Source organism: Carassius auratus, chromosome 8 (genome assembly GCF_003368295.1).
Source record: "Carassius auratus strain Wakin chromosome 8, ASM336829v1, whole genome shotgun sequence".
In the NCBI taxonomy this organism is placed as follows: Eukaryota; Metazoa; Chordata; class Actinopteri; order Cypriniformes; family Cyprinidae; genus Carassius; species Carassius auratus.
Genome location: NC_039250.1, coordinates 843,203 through 859,923, shown reverse-complemented (window position 1 = coordinate 859,923; position 16,721 = coordinate 843,203). Strand labels below are relative to the sequence as shown.

At 40.3% G+C, this 16,721-nt stretch overlaps 1 protein-coding gene across 1 annotated transcript; it reads left to right on the top strand.

The window, feature by feature from the left end:
* The first annotated feature begins 3,250 nt into the window (after window positions 1-3,250).
* On the top strand, window positions 3,251-11,602 carry LOC113106915 (cysteine dioxygenase type 1-like). The gene is made up of 5 exons (XM_026268953.1): window positions 3,251-3,494; window positions 4,147-4,224; window positions 5,157-5,314; window positions 5,394-5,563; window positions 11,159-11,602. The coding sequence occupies exons 1-5, from the start codon at window positions 3,325-3,327 to the stop codon at window positions 11,186-11,188; spliced, it is 606 nt and encodes a 201-aa protein (XP_026124738.1). The 5' UTR covers window positions 3,251-3,324; the 3' UTR covers window positions 11,189-11,602.
* The last annotated feature ends 5,119 nt before the right edge of the window (window positions 11,603-16,721 follow it).

Genomic DNA, 16,721 nt, shown 5'->3' with positions numbered 1-16,721 from the left:
ATATGTGATTTATTATGTCAATTTGTTCAAGCCTTTTTCTGTGTTTTATTACCGGTGAATCCCTTGTCTTAAACTCTACAGATGAAAAAATCATATTACAAAGAGTTTGGCATTAACAGTAAGATTTCTCTTGTTAAGTAGTATTTTACACATATTCACCCATACCCGACAGCACAGATGAACTCTCTCACACTTGATGTGATACTGGTCCAAGCACAGAGCCACAGACATGCCTTCAAACAGCACTGCGCATTATAACCAATCACACACCATCCTGTTAAGCTTATGAATGTGAGGACCAATCAGAGGCGTTCAGATGTGTCACATGACAAGCATGAGACCAGTTTCTGGTCATCACTGACTCCAATAGTGTCTTTATCTCATATATGTAAGTCATGGGGGGCCCAGGATCAGTATTGTGCCAAATATATGATTTTGTGTTCAACAGCAGAGGGAACCTCATACAGGTTTGGGTGAACTGTGTCTCTAAAACAGTCGAATATAGCTGCTGTTGTCATTTGTGTTAATAATGTAAATCTAACATCAGAAAGTTAACCACTTACAGTCCTTCACCAAATCACTTTTGTAAAATAAATAAGAATTAATGTATCTAATGAAGACTAATCAGTTTATTTGTCAGGTAGGTTGATTTTGTATGATCTTTGTTCTGTTGTAGCCTAATTTGTGACTGTTTACTTATCTTTAGTAAGATTATTTGTGCTTAGGCTGCTTTTATTTTTTTGTGATATGTTAATGAAATTGGTAACAAAAATTATAACATTTCAGTGCATTAAGAATTTTGATATGGGATAAAAAATCCTATTTAAAACTGTATATGAATATCATTCATTTTGATGGGGGCCCTGCAACAGATCAATTATCCCCGGGGCCAAATGAGGTTTTAATGTGGCCCTGACTTCATGCTAACTCCTCACATGTGCTTTACTGAACACCAACCAATCATCTACACAACTACACATGCTTGATGTATTTCCTTTATTTTGTACTGTGTACTATTGTATTTGTAGGAGCCATTTATATATTCACCTTCTCTGGATCGGTTAATATTGCTATTATTATTCTAGCCACTGGGTGGGAGTGTTGCACTATGTGTGACACGTCACTGGGAGCTAGATATATTTACAGGTGTTGCAATTAGTTAGGAAAGGGTGTGGATGGCGAGGAACACACGGTTCTTACCGTAGCCGTGAACAGTCAGTTTACCAACAGCACTTTAATATTCAGCACTGGGTGAAATATCCTTTTATGTAAATTATCCCTTTTACCTTCATAATAAACGGGAACACCACCCAAAGAGAGCTAATGTTTTGACTCAGAATTTCCTGCTACGCGTTGAGAACACCATGCCATCTATGCCTCAACAGTATTCACAAACTCTAAGAGTAAAAAAGTTAGCGTTCAATCTTGCTTTGGTGTTTACTGTGGATCTCAGTGACTTGTGTAGAAATGTAGACAGTTCATGAAAGAAGAGCTTTAGGATTTGAATATATGTGTGCACAAGATATATTCAGAAATATAACATTATGGCAAAGGTGTTTGTTTGCAACGTGAGACAAAAGTTTGCTTTCGAGATGTGTTTGTGATGTTTTGAATGTGCTGCTTCATTTAGCAAGAAAATGAGAAGCATTTTGCATTGTGTGTGTGCAGTTCTTGGATTTGTGTGTAAAGTATTTTTTTTTAAAACAGGCAAAGTTATGAAAATGTGTGTGTGAACAGTTGAACACCTTTCTGACCACCAGGAGTCACCAGCGAGAGATGTTTTCAGCGCTTCGACGTTTGTTTCAGTTGATTCAAAGCTTTAAAATATGAAGGGCCACATTTCTCGAAACGAAATAATTAAATAAATGTTAAAATATAAAAAATCGTTAAATACATAATGAAATAATTAAATGCATTAAAATATTTATTCATGTATGTATGTATTTATTCATTTGTGTTAAAATATGTATTTATTCATTTAATTTTCAGGGTTATGGTTGGTGGCACGTCAAATTCAAACTCGATTTCTTTGCTCTTTCTAATTTAGGCGTTTTTCTTTCTTTCTTTCTTTCTTTCTTTCTTTCTTTCTTTCTTTCGCATCACGGGCTATGGCTTGAGTATGGTACAGTAAAATATCTGTTTTTGACTCTTGCAGATGAAGTTATCAGTCAAAACGCTGACTATGACTTAATTTTAATACTAGTAGAGATAATTTTAATATCCGGGAGATGTTGGCTGAAATCAGTGCTGTCAGCAGTAGTAACGTTGGTTTCACGCTGGATGCGTAAGCAGTGCACGCAGAGCAGACGCAGCACGCGCTCATTATTCTGTCACACTCATGACAGTAAAGAACACTGTCAGCTTCTGTCGCAGCTTTTTGATCCAGAACAATACTGACTCTAATGCCTCTGCATGTGGTGTGAATACTCTGAGTGCGCCGGAAGAAAATACACGCTGATTATGCTCTGTGTTTAAATTTGTCATTATGTATTTAACGATTTATTTATATATTTCAATATTTATTTAATTATTTAATTTTGAGTAATTTGGTCCTTCTTATTAAAATAATGCTCGTTTCTCGGGGTTTTCAGGAAGTGTGGTTGCTAGTGTTTATGAACTGGGTTTATTTCCCCATGATCCACATGATGGCGTTCAAACTAAAACACTCGAGAACAGGAACACTTTAAAATGCACAATAACATTCTGAAGTCCTAAAACAAATCTTTGTAAGTAAATAAATAATACATATTTTCTCAGAGATGATCGGCTCAGTTTCTTGTCATGTTAAGAATTCTAGAACATTTCTAAAGAATCTCATTTATTTCTAAAAGTGCCACGTGAACAGACAAAAAAAGCCCCGATTCTCATTAAAATGAAATATGACTATGTGATGCTTTTATTTTATTTTTGTATATGTTAAGATAATTCAGAGATAGAACTACTGGTTAATATGAAGTTAATAATAATGTTTGAGGAAAGTTTACCCATTGAATAAAGCGGGTCAATCCAAACTGTAATGGGGGAGGTCCACTGATAAAGATCAATAAACAAACAAATTATATTTTTAATCTCTCATATATTGGTTTGTTAAAATTAATGGTTTGCTAAAGTCTTCTTCATAGCTGATAATTTATTAATTAATTAATAAAATGATAATTTGTGCAGAATTTGTGTGTGATTGTAGTCCGTGGAGCCTGATCTGATCTCATGGTAGCGTCCATCAGAGGAGCGCTGGGAGAATAAGAGCTCTCTCTCTCTGCCACACACACACACACACACACTCTCTCTGTCTCTCTCTGTCACACACACACAGCAGCGCTGGAGATGGAGCACACCGAGCTCGTGAAGCCCGAGTCTCTGGAGGATCTGATCCAGACTCTGCACAAGATCTTTGAAAGCGACAGAGTCAATGTGGAGGAGGTGCAGAGCATCATGGAGTCCTATGAAAGTAAACCTCACGAGTGGATGAAATATGCCAAATCTGACCAGTACAGGTAATCATCATCATCATTAACGATATTATTTATTACTGTTAATTATTTTCCTTAGGCATTTATTTTGAGTTCATGTTATGCATATGCCTTACAATCACAAGTGTTTGTGTGTGTGTGTGTGTGTGTGTTCGTTTGTTTTAACATAACTGGACAATGCAAATGAAACTAAGATGTTAAATCCCTGTTGCACACGGTTCAGTCTCCCGCACAGAAAGCGCTGCTGACGCAAACTGAACGTGAACTGGGTTTTAACGAGTTAACTCTTAATCCAAACATCGCTCAAATGATTTTCTTGTTTTAAGGCAGTGCATTACTGGTTCTAGTATAATCATAGGCCTGGCATTGCTCGGTTTGAAGGAAAAGTGTAGTTTTCCATGTTTCTGAGTGGATGCGCTGCGCTCGCTGGAGATTTGCCTCCGCTGATGTTTTCTAGTGGGCGCGGCTTCTCTCCAGGGGGCGGGGATCACGCGGACCAATCAGAGGCCGCTGTTCCTGCGGTTTCACCAAGCGCTCTAAACACAGTCTTTCTGCACTGTTCCAATATCTGTCATCATGTATTATTATGAGTCCCCAAAATCAGCTCAGCGTACAAGGACAAATGTTTAAGAAAAAAATAACACTGAACTGATTAAAGTCCCTTGTGTGTTTCCAGATACACCAGGAATCTTGTGGATGAGGGAAATGGAAAGTTCAACCTGATGATTCTGTGCTGGGGTGAAGGACACGGCAGGTAATGGTCATGTTGTGTTGGGTCTGTATTGACCTTTTGACCTGCAGGATCCTGGAATCACCAGTGGATCAATGACGGAACATGTGTCAGTGAATTAGAGATATTAACAGACAGATAACGGCCTGAGAGTAGAGTCCAGTGTCTTGTGATTAGTCCACTCATAAAGACAGATAAAACTCACAAAGCCTTTAATAAATGCAGAGTAGATTAAATCACAGGTAAATAAAAATCTATATCTTACAGTTCTGAGAGAAGAGGTCAGAATTATGAGAGAAAACTCGCAGTTGCCTTGTTTTTTTTTTTTCTGTACCGGTATTATTAAAAATATTAAAGATAAGATCACAGATCATATGAAATCTGTCTCAATCTTTGCCAATTTCCTTTAAACCACTAGATTTGACCCATTTCTTCAAATATATGATCAAATTCAGCATGATCAGGTATTCTTCTACATATTTTAGAAAGGACAGGTCTAGATAAGTATGCTGTTTAATTCTTACATATTATTATATTAATGAACATTATTTTACCCATATTTTATTTTCACAAACGTGATTTAAAACATTATAGTGGACACTTTCTGCGTATGAAAATCACTTTTGTAAATGTAAAGGTAATATGTGACTTGTTTTGTCTTTGACACATTGTAACTTAAAGACTGAAGATTGGGTTAAATGATTATTTTAATGTGTACCTATTACAGTGTAAGAGTAATATTAATCAACTACTAGTGTTTACTATATGGTTAGAGTTACTTGCATGTAATTATGCCTCATTTATTGTTATAATGTAACAGAGCTGTGTAATAGTAAGGTAAGAAGGACACAGTGAAGTGCTGAATGCTGATATGACTTCCAGATCCTGTGACTCGTAGAGCGTAATACAGAAAGCAAGGACTGGTTGTGAATGTGTTGTGTGTGTCTGGACTGCAGCAGTATTCACGATCACACGGACTCACACTGCTTCATGAAGCTGCTCCAGGGTCAGCTGAAGGAGACGCTGTTCGACTGGCCCGACCGCAGGCTGCAGGGAGGCATGACGCAGAAGTCCCAGCGGGTTCTGCTGGAGAACCAGTGCGCTTACATCAACGGTGAGAGGGTCAGCGGGACTCCTGAAGACCACTGAACATCAGTGTGAGTCTCTGACCGGATTCACTCGCTGTGTTTCAGACTCCATCGGGCTTCATCGAGTGGAGAACGTGAGTCACACGGAGACCGCCGTCTCTCTGCACCTCTACAGTCCTCCCTTCCAGACGTGCCGGACCTTTGACCAGCGCACCGGTCACCACAACACCGTCAGGATGACCTTCTGGAGCCAGTTCGGCGAGAGGACGCCTTATGTAAGTCATCTCCACGCTCCGAAATAAATATACTGAAATATGTGACCCCAGACCACAAAACTAGCCATAAGTGTCCATTTGTGAAGAAACTGAGATTGATGCATGAAAGCTGAATAGATCATCTCTCCAGTGATGTCTGGTTTATTAGAAATCTGGAATCTGAGGGAGTAAAAAAATCTAAATATTGAAAAAATCTTCTTTAAAGTTGTTCAGATGAAGTTCTTAGCAATGCATATTACCAATCAAACATTAAGTTTTTATATATTTACGGTAGGAAATATACAAAATATCTTCACAGAACACGATCTTTACTTAATATCCTAATGATTATTGGCATAAAAGAGAAATGTATAATTGTGACTCGTACAGTATATTGTTGTGTATTTCTCCAAATATACGTCTGTGACACTGATGACTGCTTCTGTGCTCATGGGACACAAATATCTGAAATACATCTGTGAGCCGCTCTGGCAGAATGAGTGTGAATGTGCACGGTTTAATTCTGAGCAACAGGAAAAATAATCAATCCTGATGCTCCATAGAGTAATTAAGTCCTCTGAAATCCTATTTAAACTTAATATTCTTCTTCTTATTATTCTTCTGACCCAAAATTTGCAACTGCTACTCCTCCTAGAGCTTTAACTCTACAGACTCCAAACTCAGCCCAGCCCTTCAGCCTAGACCCGCCGGGTGTGCTATATCTTTTCTATGATTTTCATAAAAATGAAGATTAAAAATCATAAAAATCCCATAGACTTTCATTGACAGGATGTTAGAAACATGTTAACAACATGCAAATCATGCTTAAATCATGCTAGCAACATGCTAATCATGCTAGCAAAATGCTAATCATGCTAAAATAATGATAACAACATGCTAGCGACATGCTAGCAATATGCTAATCATGATAAAAAAATGCTAGCAACATGTTAATCATGGTAAATTCAAGGTAGCAACATGCTAGTTGCATGCTAATCATGTTAGAAAAATGCTAGCAACATGCTAATCATGGTAAAATCATGCTTGCAACATGCTAGTCGCATGTTAGTAATGCTAGAAACATTCTGGCAACATGCTAATCATGCTAGAAACATGTTAGTCACATGCTAGTAATGCTGTCACAGTGTCTGGGTTGTTGTTCCCCGGGGTTCCACTAGATGTCCTCCTTCTCACGGTGTCTGTCCCAGATCACTTCCTGTTCCCTTATATGGTCACCTTCCTCCTTGTTACTGTCACAGTGTCTGGGTTGTTGTTCCCCGGGGTTCCACTAGATGTCCTCCTTCTCACGGTGTCTGTCCCAGATCACTTCCTGTTCCCTTATATGGTCACCTTCCTCCTTGTTACGTGATTGATTGTTCACCCCACCTGTCTCCTGTTTCCCAATTATCCTTCTGTGTATAAATACCCAGTCTGTCTTAGTCTATGTTACGGAGTCCTTGTCTGATGTCATTGTGTTTCAGGTCCATCAGTCTTGCTTTGTCTTACCCTATGTGTCTCATGCTCTCGTTCCCCCGAGACTTCCTCTACCTTCTCATTCTTCCGAGTTCCCCGTTTCATCCGGTTCCCTTTTTAGTTACGTTTGTCTCTCATGACTGTTTATTTTTGTAGTTACCCCTCTGTTTAAATAAAAACCCTTACCTGCATTTGGATCTACCCTCTCTTTGTGTTTTCCCAAACCCTACCGTGACAGAAGGACTCCATCATGCCTAGATCCAGCGGTGTGAGATTTCAAATCGGTTCCCCAGCCACCATGGAGGAACGGAGGGGAAGATTCCGGAACTTAACCACCCTTCATCAAGAGGGAAGGGAGGTGGGTGGCCTGGCGCAATTGTTTTGGACTTTGGCAGTCGGGTTAGGTTACAATGATGCAGCACTAAAGGATTGGTTTAATAATTGCCTGGATGATCCTTTACCTCAATGGGAGATGAAGGGGTTAGAGATCCTGGACTTTTGGGGGACTCTGGTGATGACCATGAGGACGTGGTGGTCTTCCGCTCCGCCCTGGAGGGCTCTGGCCTTGACCACACGGCTGTGGTGGTCATCTGCTCCGTCCTAGTGGACGCCTCAACATGTCCTTCATGGACTTATGTTTTGTGTTTTTTGAGTTCTGTTTCTGTCTGTTCCTTTTAGTTTAGTCTGGCCCTCCGTCCCTCCCCTTGTACCTCCTCCGGTCCTCCTCCCTCCTGGTCTCCCGGTTTTATGTATCATTTCTGGTGTTTGTTCCCCGTGTGTTCCTCTTCTGGCCCTCCGTCCCTCCCCCTGAGCCTCCACCTGTCCGCCTCCCTCCTGGTCTCTGTGTCATGTTTTGTCTTTAAGCGTCTGGTAGCCGCTCCGTAGAGGGGGGGTACTGTCACAGTGTCTGGGTTGTTGTTCCCCGGGGTTCCACTAGATGTCCTCCTTCTCACGGTGTCTGTCCCAGATCACTTCCTGTTCCCTTATATGGTCACCTTCCTCCTTGTTACGTGATTGATTGTTCACCCCACCTGTCTCCTGTTTCCCAATTATCCTTCTGTGTATAAATACCCAGTCTGTCTTAGTCTATGTTACGGAGTCCTTGTCTGATGTCATTGTGTTTCAGGTCCATCAGTCTTGCTTTGTCTTACCCTATGTGTCTCATGCTCTCGTTCCCCCGAGACTTCCTCTACCTTCTCATTCTTCCGAGTTCCCCGTTTCATCCGGTTCCCTTTTTAGTTACGTTTGTCTCTCATGACTGTTTATTTTTGTAGTTACCCCTCTGTTTAAATAAAAACCCTTACCTGCATTTGGATCTACCCTCTCTTTGTGTTTTCCCAAACCCTACCGTGACAGAAGGACTCCATCATGCCTAGATCCAGCGGTGTGAGATTTCAAATCGGTTCCCCAGCCACCATGGAGGAACGGAGGGGAAGATTCCGGAACTTAACCACCCTTCATCAAGAGGGAAGGGAGGTGGGTGGCCTGGCGCAATTGTTTTGGACTTTGGCAGTCGGGTTAGGTTACAATGATGCAGCACTAAAGGATTGGTTTAATAATTGCCTGGATGATCCTTTACCTCAATGGGAGATGAAGGGGTTAGAGATCCTGGACTTTTGGGGGACTCTGGTGATGACCATGAGGACGTGGTGGTCTTCCGCTCCGCCCTGGAGGGCTCTGGCCTTGACCACACGGCTGTGGTGGTCATCTGCTCCGTCCTAGTGGACGCCTCAACATGTCCTTCATGGACTTATGTTTTGTGTTTTTTGAGTTCTGTTTCTGTCTGTTCCTTTTAGTTTAGTCTGGCCCTCCGTCCCTCCCCTTGTACCTCCTCCGGTCCTCCTCCCTCCTGGTCTCCCGGTTTTATGTATCATTTCTGGTGTTTGTTCCCCGTGTGTTCCTCTTCTGGCCCTCCGTCCCTCCCCCTGAGCCTCCACCTGTCCGCCTCCCTCCTGGTCTCTGTGTCATGTTTTGTCTTTAAGCGTCTGGTAGCCGCTCCGTAGAGGGGGGGTACTGTCACAGTGTCTGGGTTGTTGTTCCCCGGGGTTCCACTAGATGTCCTCCTTCTCACGGTGTCTGTCCCAGATCACTTCCTGTTCCCTTATATGGTCACCTTCCTCCTTGTTACGTGATTGATTGTTCACCCCACCTGTCTCCTGTTTCCCAATTATCCTTCTGTGTATAAATACCCAGTCTGTCTTAGTCTATGTTACGGAGTCCTTGTCTGATGTCATTGTGTTTCAGGTCCATCAGTCTTGCTTTGTCTTACCCTATGTGTCTCATGCTCTCGTTCCCCCGAGACTTCCTCTACCTTCTCATTCTTCCGAGTTCCCCGTTTCATCCGGTTCCCTTTTTAGTTACGTTTGTCTCTCATGACTGTTTATTTTTGTAGTTACCCCTCTGTTTAAATAAAAACCCTTACCTGCATTTGGATCTACCCTCTCTTTGTGTTTTCCCAAACCCTACCGTGACAAATGCTAAAAACATACTAGCAACATGCTAATCATGCTAGCAACATGCTAATCATGCTAGAAACATGCTAGCAACATGCTAATGATGCTAGCATCATGCTAGAAACATGCTAGCAACATGCTGGTCGCATGCTAATCATGATAGAAACATGCTAGGAACATGCTAATCATGCTAAAATCATGATAGCAACATGCTAGTCGCATGCTGGTCATGCTAGAAACATGCTAATCATGATAGCAACATGTTAGTCGCATGCTAGAAATATGCTAGAGACATGCTAGTAACTTGCTAATCATGCTAGCAACATGGCTAGTCACTTGTTAATTATGCTAGCGACATTCTAGATACCTTGTTAATCATGCTAAGTACATGCTAGTCACTTGTTAATCATGCTAGCAACTCTGCTAATCATGCTAATGACATGGTAGTCACTTTATGGTAATTCTAGCAATATGTTTTCACATATCACTGTCTTTTTCAAACTTCTTAAACTTTTAAATCTTTTTAAGCTTTCTAAACTTTTCACATTTTCGAACTTTTCAAACTTTCTAAACTTTTAAAACTTTTTTGGTCAAGCCAACTTAACAAACTTTTTTATCTAGTTAAACCTCTAAAATGATCTTTATTTGTATGTTTTCTGAGAGGAGGACCTGCTTCTCAAGTTGTAGGTCTACTGCTGAAAGCACTTCATTCCAGCTTTGTGAATATTAATACTGAATTATCAATCACACGAGTCTGAACCAGTCAAATATGATTTTCAAACCCATGAATCTTATTTACAAATGTTTTATGCTTTATTAAAATTTTCTATGCATGTTAAATTTGAAACTGTATAGACTAATAAAAATGACAAACACAAAAAAAAATATTAAAACTAAAATTTAAAGCAGAAAACCCAAAACTAAACTCTAATTGAGAATATGAAGCCAAGCTTCAGTGAGTGAATGAAGGCGGTGTGTTAGTGAGAGGTTTGTTCAGTCAGAAAGAACTGTGTGTTCTCTCCGTGAAGCCAACATTCCTCCACCCGGTGACGTAGCGTCTGTTTGCTGCAGATGTGTGGAGCGGAGAATGTCTTCCACATGTGCTCCACACCGCGCTCACAGAACACCAGCTCTCCTTGACCAAGAATCACACACACAATGCAAAACTCCTCACAATCTCTCACTAAATAAAGCACTGCATTCAGAAGATCACAAACACCTTTGCTGTAATATTACAGTTGTTTTCATCTGCGCACACACAGAACCTTTCCTCGTCTCACAGTCACTCAAACAGCAGAAACACACACACACTACTTCTCATAAAACACTTTCTGCCAAACACAACACACAGTTCTCTGTGTAACACGGTAATCTAACAGGAATGAATATTAAGGTAACAGTTTGCTTCTGAGATGTGTTTGTGAGATGAGAGGCGTTTTACATTTTGTGTGTGGTTCTTGGATTTGAGTGTGTGAAAAAAAAAAGTGTGTAAGTAGTTCCTGTTAGATTTTTGTGTGTTACATCGAGAATTGTGTTTTGTAAAGAGTTTTATGAAATTGAAAACTTGAATAGAAGAGTTTGAGTGTCAGTGTCAGAAACTGTGTGAGAAGTGCAGATGTTGTGTGTAAGCAGCTGAAAACAGGTGGAATCGAGCTCTTTCTGATGGTTTCTGTGCTGTTTTCTCTTTCAGGCGAGCAGCGTTTCACAGGAGAACAACTGAGACAAGAGAAGCACGACGGAGCTCGATGGAAACCTATGATGTTTAAATCTTGATCCAACTCTTCTTTTAAAGATGGGCACAGGAGGGTCTCGCTGGTGATTAGTCTCGTAATCGTGGCCTAGTTTAGGTCTGAATAGACGCATTAGTCGAGCCGTTCTCCCAGCATTCCTGTGTAATCATGCTTTTGTTCCACGGCTGAAGTGTGTCCTTCATGAGAAGAGTCTGTTCTCCAGCAGAACACTTGCTCTCCGTCTGTTATTCTGTCTCCAGATCAGCCTTTGAAGGGAAGAGATGTTTATGAATCAATGTCTCATGGAACAAATATAGTCTCTGCATTTGGAAACTGGAGCGTTTATTTAAAATGGACCCGAATCTTCATTTGTTAACATTGAAGTAAATAAAATGTTTCCCAGATGTTGTTTGTTGTGTCATGACTGGACACTGTAGACCTCTACAGATCTGATTTCAGCTTACACTGATGTGTCTGATCTGAAGAGACTCACACGTCATCAGTTCTTGATTTCACAGAGAACCGAATCATTCCTGCTGATGAATCAGAGGAATCAACTACAAGATTCGTTCGTTTCTCAGATGTGCATTTGCTTAAAGAAATTAATCTCCAACACATGCTTCTAAAACCTACTTAAAATGATTGTCAACTGAAATAAAATAATATATATATCATTTATTATTTTCATATTGCTTAACTTTTGTACTACACCTTTAAATAAAAATTAATAGCAACTATACAGACATATTTAAATGCAACAGACAATAATTAAAATTGCATCAACACAATAAAATGATTAAAATGTAAGCTAAATTAACTAAACTATACCTTAACAAGACTTCACTAAACTGAAATGTGCTTGAAAGCAGAGATATGACAATAGAAACTCATTCCAAATATGAACAAGAATATAATAGTATCTCAAGTTTTGGGTGAATGGTTAACTCTCATTAAAGGGCACGGTGACATCAGCCTGAATCAGGTGAGTAATGTGAAGTGTGTTCTCATGCAGTAATAAAGAGTGTGAATGAAGTGTGTTTGAGACACGATCTGATCGACTGGTTTCTGAACGAACAGAGGTTTCTGAGGATCGTGTTGATGCTCGTCTGAAGATCCTTCATGAAGAAGCTCCTGGAGATCATGTTTCAGATGATGACGGTCAGGACTGAACACAGCTGCAGGGGAAGGAACTCTAGAGCAAGAAAACACACGAAGTGCACTTAACGAATGATGCTTATGCTTTTAACTCATAGATAGTTTTAAAGTTATGTGGGATTCAGCTCAATCAGTTTAAGTCAGTGTAATACACTGCAATCTGAGGCAGCCGCTGAACTGAAGATTCTTTTGAGTGTCATCTTTCAGAAACTGTGAAAAGTGAGATGTGTGTAAGCAGAAGAACTGTAGAGTGGAGATGTTTAGCAGTGTGTGTGTGTGTGTGTGTGTGTGTGTGTGTGTCTGTCTGTGTGTGTGTCTCTGTGTGTGTGTGTGTGTCTCTGTGTGTGTGTGTTTGCAGTGATGCGGTCTCTTGTCGTCTGTGAGGTGTTTAACGTCTGAATCGCAGTGACTCGCTCTCGTTGGCCGCTGTATTAATAATGTGCAACAAAACCCACTCGGCGTAACCTTGAGGCCTGAGAGCATCGCCTCACATGAACACAGACCCAGTCTCTTCCACTCAGAGCATGCTGGGACACTGTCTCTGACCTCAGCTGTAAAGGTCACGGGAAACTCTTTCCTCATTCACACACAAAGGCTTTGAGCTCCTCCAGCACTATCCTAACTGTGGAAACAGCCATAAAACATTACGACTGCGTTTATCATTCACTATCTCTTCCTCAGAAGCAGAAACTGGAAGAAAGGTGGAAGACATTAATAACACACACAGGATTAACTGTTCAGATCTGAGCAAACATCCATGTGTGTGTGTGTGTGAGTGTGTGTGTGTGTGTGTGTGCGAGTGTGTGTGTGTGTGTGTGTGTGTGTGTGTGTGTGTGTCGCATAATGTGAATAACAGTGTCATTAATAAGACAAACAGCTCTTTTTCTCTCAAAGGAATTCAAGCAGAAATCAGGAGGATTCAGTCGTCTTCATCATAGAGTTACAGCTCCAAACATCACAAAACAAAAATGTGATTTTTAAGGACACTGAGCAGATGAGAGATAAGGAATAATAATATTAATCAGAAATCATCAGTAAATCTGTCTGTGGGTTTGACTACATCTCTGGATCTTATCATTTGATCTGATTTACATTTAGTCAAGTCACCTTTATTTATATAGTGCTTTAAACAAAATACATTGTGTCAAAGCAACTGAACAACATTCATTTGGAAAACAGTGTGTTAAAAGGCTGTCTTTCAGGGCAGTAGAGGTCCTTTCTAGGTGCTGATCCACCATCTGGTCTGGATACGTACTGGATCCGGGTGACTGCAGTGACCCTCTGATCTGGACACAGACTGGATCTCGTGGCTACGGTGACCTCGGAACAAAAGAGAAACAGACTAATATTAGCGTAGATGCCATTCTTCTAATGATGTAGAAAGTACAGTGTTATGGGAAGTGTTTCCGGTTCCGGTTTACCTAATTAATGCAGCCTAAAAATCCTTTAACGGATTTGGATATTAAAAGCATATTAGTATTTTATGTGTATGCCAGGTTAAAGAGATGGGTCTTTAATCTAGATTTAAACTGCAAGAGTGTGTCTGCCTCCCGAACAATGTTAGGTAGGTTATTCCAGAGTTTAGGCGCCAAATAGTAAAAGGATCTGCCGCCCGCAGTTGATTTTGATATTCTAGGTATTATCAAATTGCCTGAGTTTTGAGAACGTAGCGGACGTAGAGGAGTATAATGTAAAAGGAGCTCATTCAAATACTGAGGAGCAAAACCATTCAGGGCTTTATAAGTAATAAGCAATATTTTAAAATCTATACGATGTTTGATAGGGAGCCAGTGCAGTGTGGACAGGACCGGGCTAATATGGTCATACTTCCTGGTTCTAGTAAGAACTCTTGCTGCTGCATTTTGGACTAGCTGTAGTTTGTTTACTAAGCGTGCAGAACAACCACCCAATAAAGCATTACAATAGTCTAACCTTGAAGTCATAAATGCATGGATTAACATTTCTGCATTTGACATTGAGAGCATAGGCCGTAATTTAGATATATTTTTGAGATGAAAAAATGCAGTTTTACAAATGCTAGAAACGTGGCTTTCTAAGGAAAGATTGCGATCAAGTAGCACACCTAGGTTCCTAACTGATGACGAAGAATTGACAGAGCAACCATCAAGTCTTAGACAGTGTTCTAGGTTATTACAAGCAGAGTTTTTAGGCCCTATGATTAACACCTCTGTTTTTTCTGAATTTAGCAGTAAGAAATTACTCGTCATCCAGTTTTTTATATCGACTATGCATTCCATTAGTTTTTCAAATTGGTGTGTTTCACCGGGCTGCGAGGAAATATAGAGCTGAGTATCATCAGCATAACAGTGAAAACTAACACCATGTTTCCTGATGATATCTCCCAAGGGTAACATATAAAGCGTGAAGAGTAGTGGCCCTAGTACTGAGCCTTGAGGTACTCCATACTGCACTTGTGATCGATATGATACATCTTCATTCACTGCTACGAACTGATGGCGGTCATATAAGTACGATTTAAACCATGCTAATGCACTTCCACTGATGCCAACAAAGCGTTCAAGTCTATGCAAAAGAATGTTGTGGTCAATTGTGTCAAACGCAGCACTAAGATCCAATAAAACTAATAGAGAGATACACCCACGATCAGATGATAAGAGCAGATCATTTGTAACTCTAAGGAGAGCAGTTTCAGTACTATGATACGGTCTAAATCTTGACTGGAAATCCTCACATATACCATTATTCTCTAAGAAGGAACATAATTGTGAGGATTTAGTCATTTAGGATAACAGAAGCAATCTGAATCAACAAAAGAGTGATGAATGAACTAGCTTAACACAGTTCATGTAGCAAGGTTTAGGTTTTAATTATATAATAAATAAATTAAAAAAACAGACAGAGAATACAAAATGAATAGAGAAACTAGTGTTTTTTTTTTAAGAAAACAAGCAGTTAGTAAATTAAGAGTTTCTAAATGAATAAAGTCTTAAAGGGGTTAATTTTTTTTTTTTTTTTTCAACAAAGTCAACAGAAAAACAAACAACACACAAACATCAACCCAGAAACTGTGAATGAACCAAGGCCTGAAGAACCTGCTGTCACAGACAGGAATGGTCCTCACTGTAGTGCTCTGTGTGATGTACTGAGGCCATGCTGTCTGTGGGGGAGGAGGAAGGGTGTTTGTGACAGCTCGGATGCCACGTCATCATCATCATCATCATCATCATCACTACACAGAGCTGCTGAATACTGCTCTCTGCTGGTCATCTCTCAGAGCCCTGCACTGACACACCGGAGGTCCTCAGATCAGCACACACACACACACACACACACACACACACACACAGACACACACACACACACACACACACACACACACACACACACACACACGCACACACACACACACACACACACACACACACACACACAGACACACACGCACACACACACACACACACACACACACAGACACACACACAGACACACACAGACACACACACACGCGCACACACACACACACACACACACAGACACACACACACACACAGACACACACACACAGACACAGACACACACACACACACACACACACACACACACACACACAGACACACACACACAGACACACACACACACACACACAGACACACACACACAGACACACACACACACACACACACACACACACAGACACGCACACACACACACACACACACAGACACACAATTTACTTTCTCACCCACATTCACCCATAGTAGTATTGTAGTATTCTTTTGGATTATAAGTAAATGTTGTTTCTACATTATTAATGTGTGTGTGTGTGTGTGTGTGTGTCCTCTATACTTCTATGGCTCTCATTAGATTCAGTTTTTGGTGTTGGGTTAATACTCCTTCTGTATACTTTCTGATTATGTTTCTGAGCACATTTACAAACAAAACATATTGATTATTGAATAATTGTTGAAAACCAAATATGTTAGTTTTCAACTTCCAAACAGGTGTCCAGTGATTGATAAATAAATGTTTGATGCTGAATATTGTACCCTAATTGAAGTAGCTGCTTGGTAGGATCATGGTTTTGCATGCCATTGCACACCTGACACATAATATATTATAATATTTATGATTAACATTCAGATGATGAATTAGTTAGACACGTGCTGGTATGAACACAGGTGCCATCAGTCGTCTTCTTATGAATGACTTGTTTGTCATTGAGTCAGTGTTGCTGATGTAAAGTAGCAAACACCAAGAAACTAAATTAGGAAACAATCATGAGTCATTCGCAAACTATTAAACATTACAACTGTTGGTTACTTTTAAACAAATCTTGATCTACGAGATCACAGGGATATGTGAACATTTGAACTGTTAACTGGTTAT

Bases quoted from the DNA above. Each gene is read 5' to 3' on its own strand.
- LOC113106915 (XM_026268953.1), top strand. From the start codon at position 3,325: ATGGAGCACACCGAGCTCGTGAAGCCCGAGTCTCTGGAGGATCTGATC. The intron at 3,495-4,146 runs GTAATCATCATC...GTGTGTTTCCAG, and splicing joins GCCAAATCTGACCAGTACAG to ATACACCAGGAATCTTGTGG. The intron at 5,315-5,393 runs GTGAGAGGGTCA...GCTGTGTTTCAG, and splicing joins CCAGTGCGCTTACATCAACG to ACTCCATCGGGCTTCATCGA.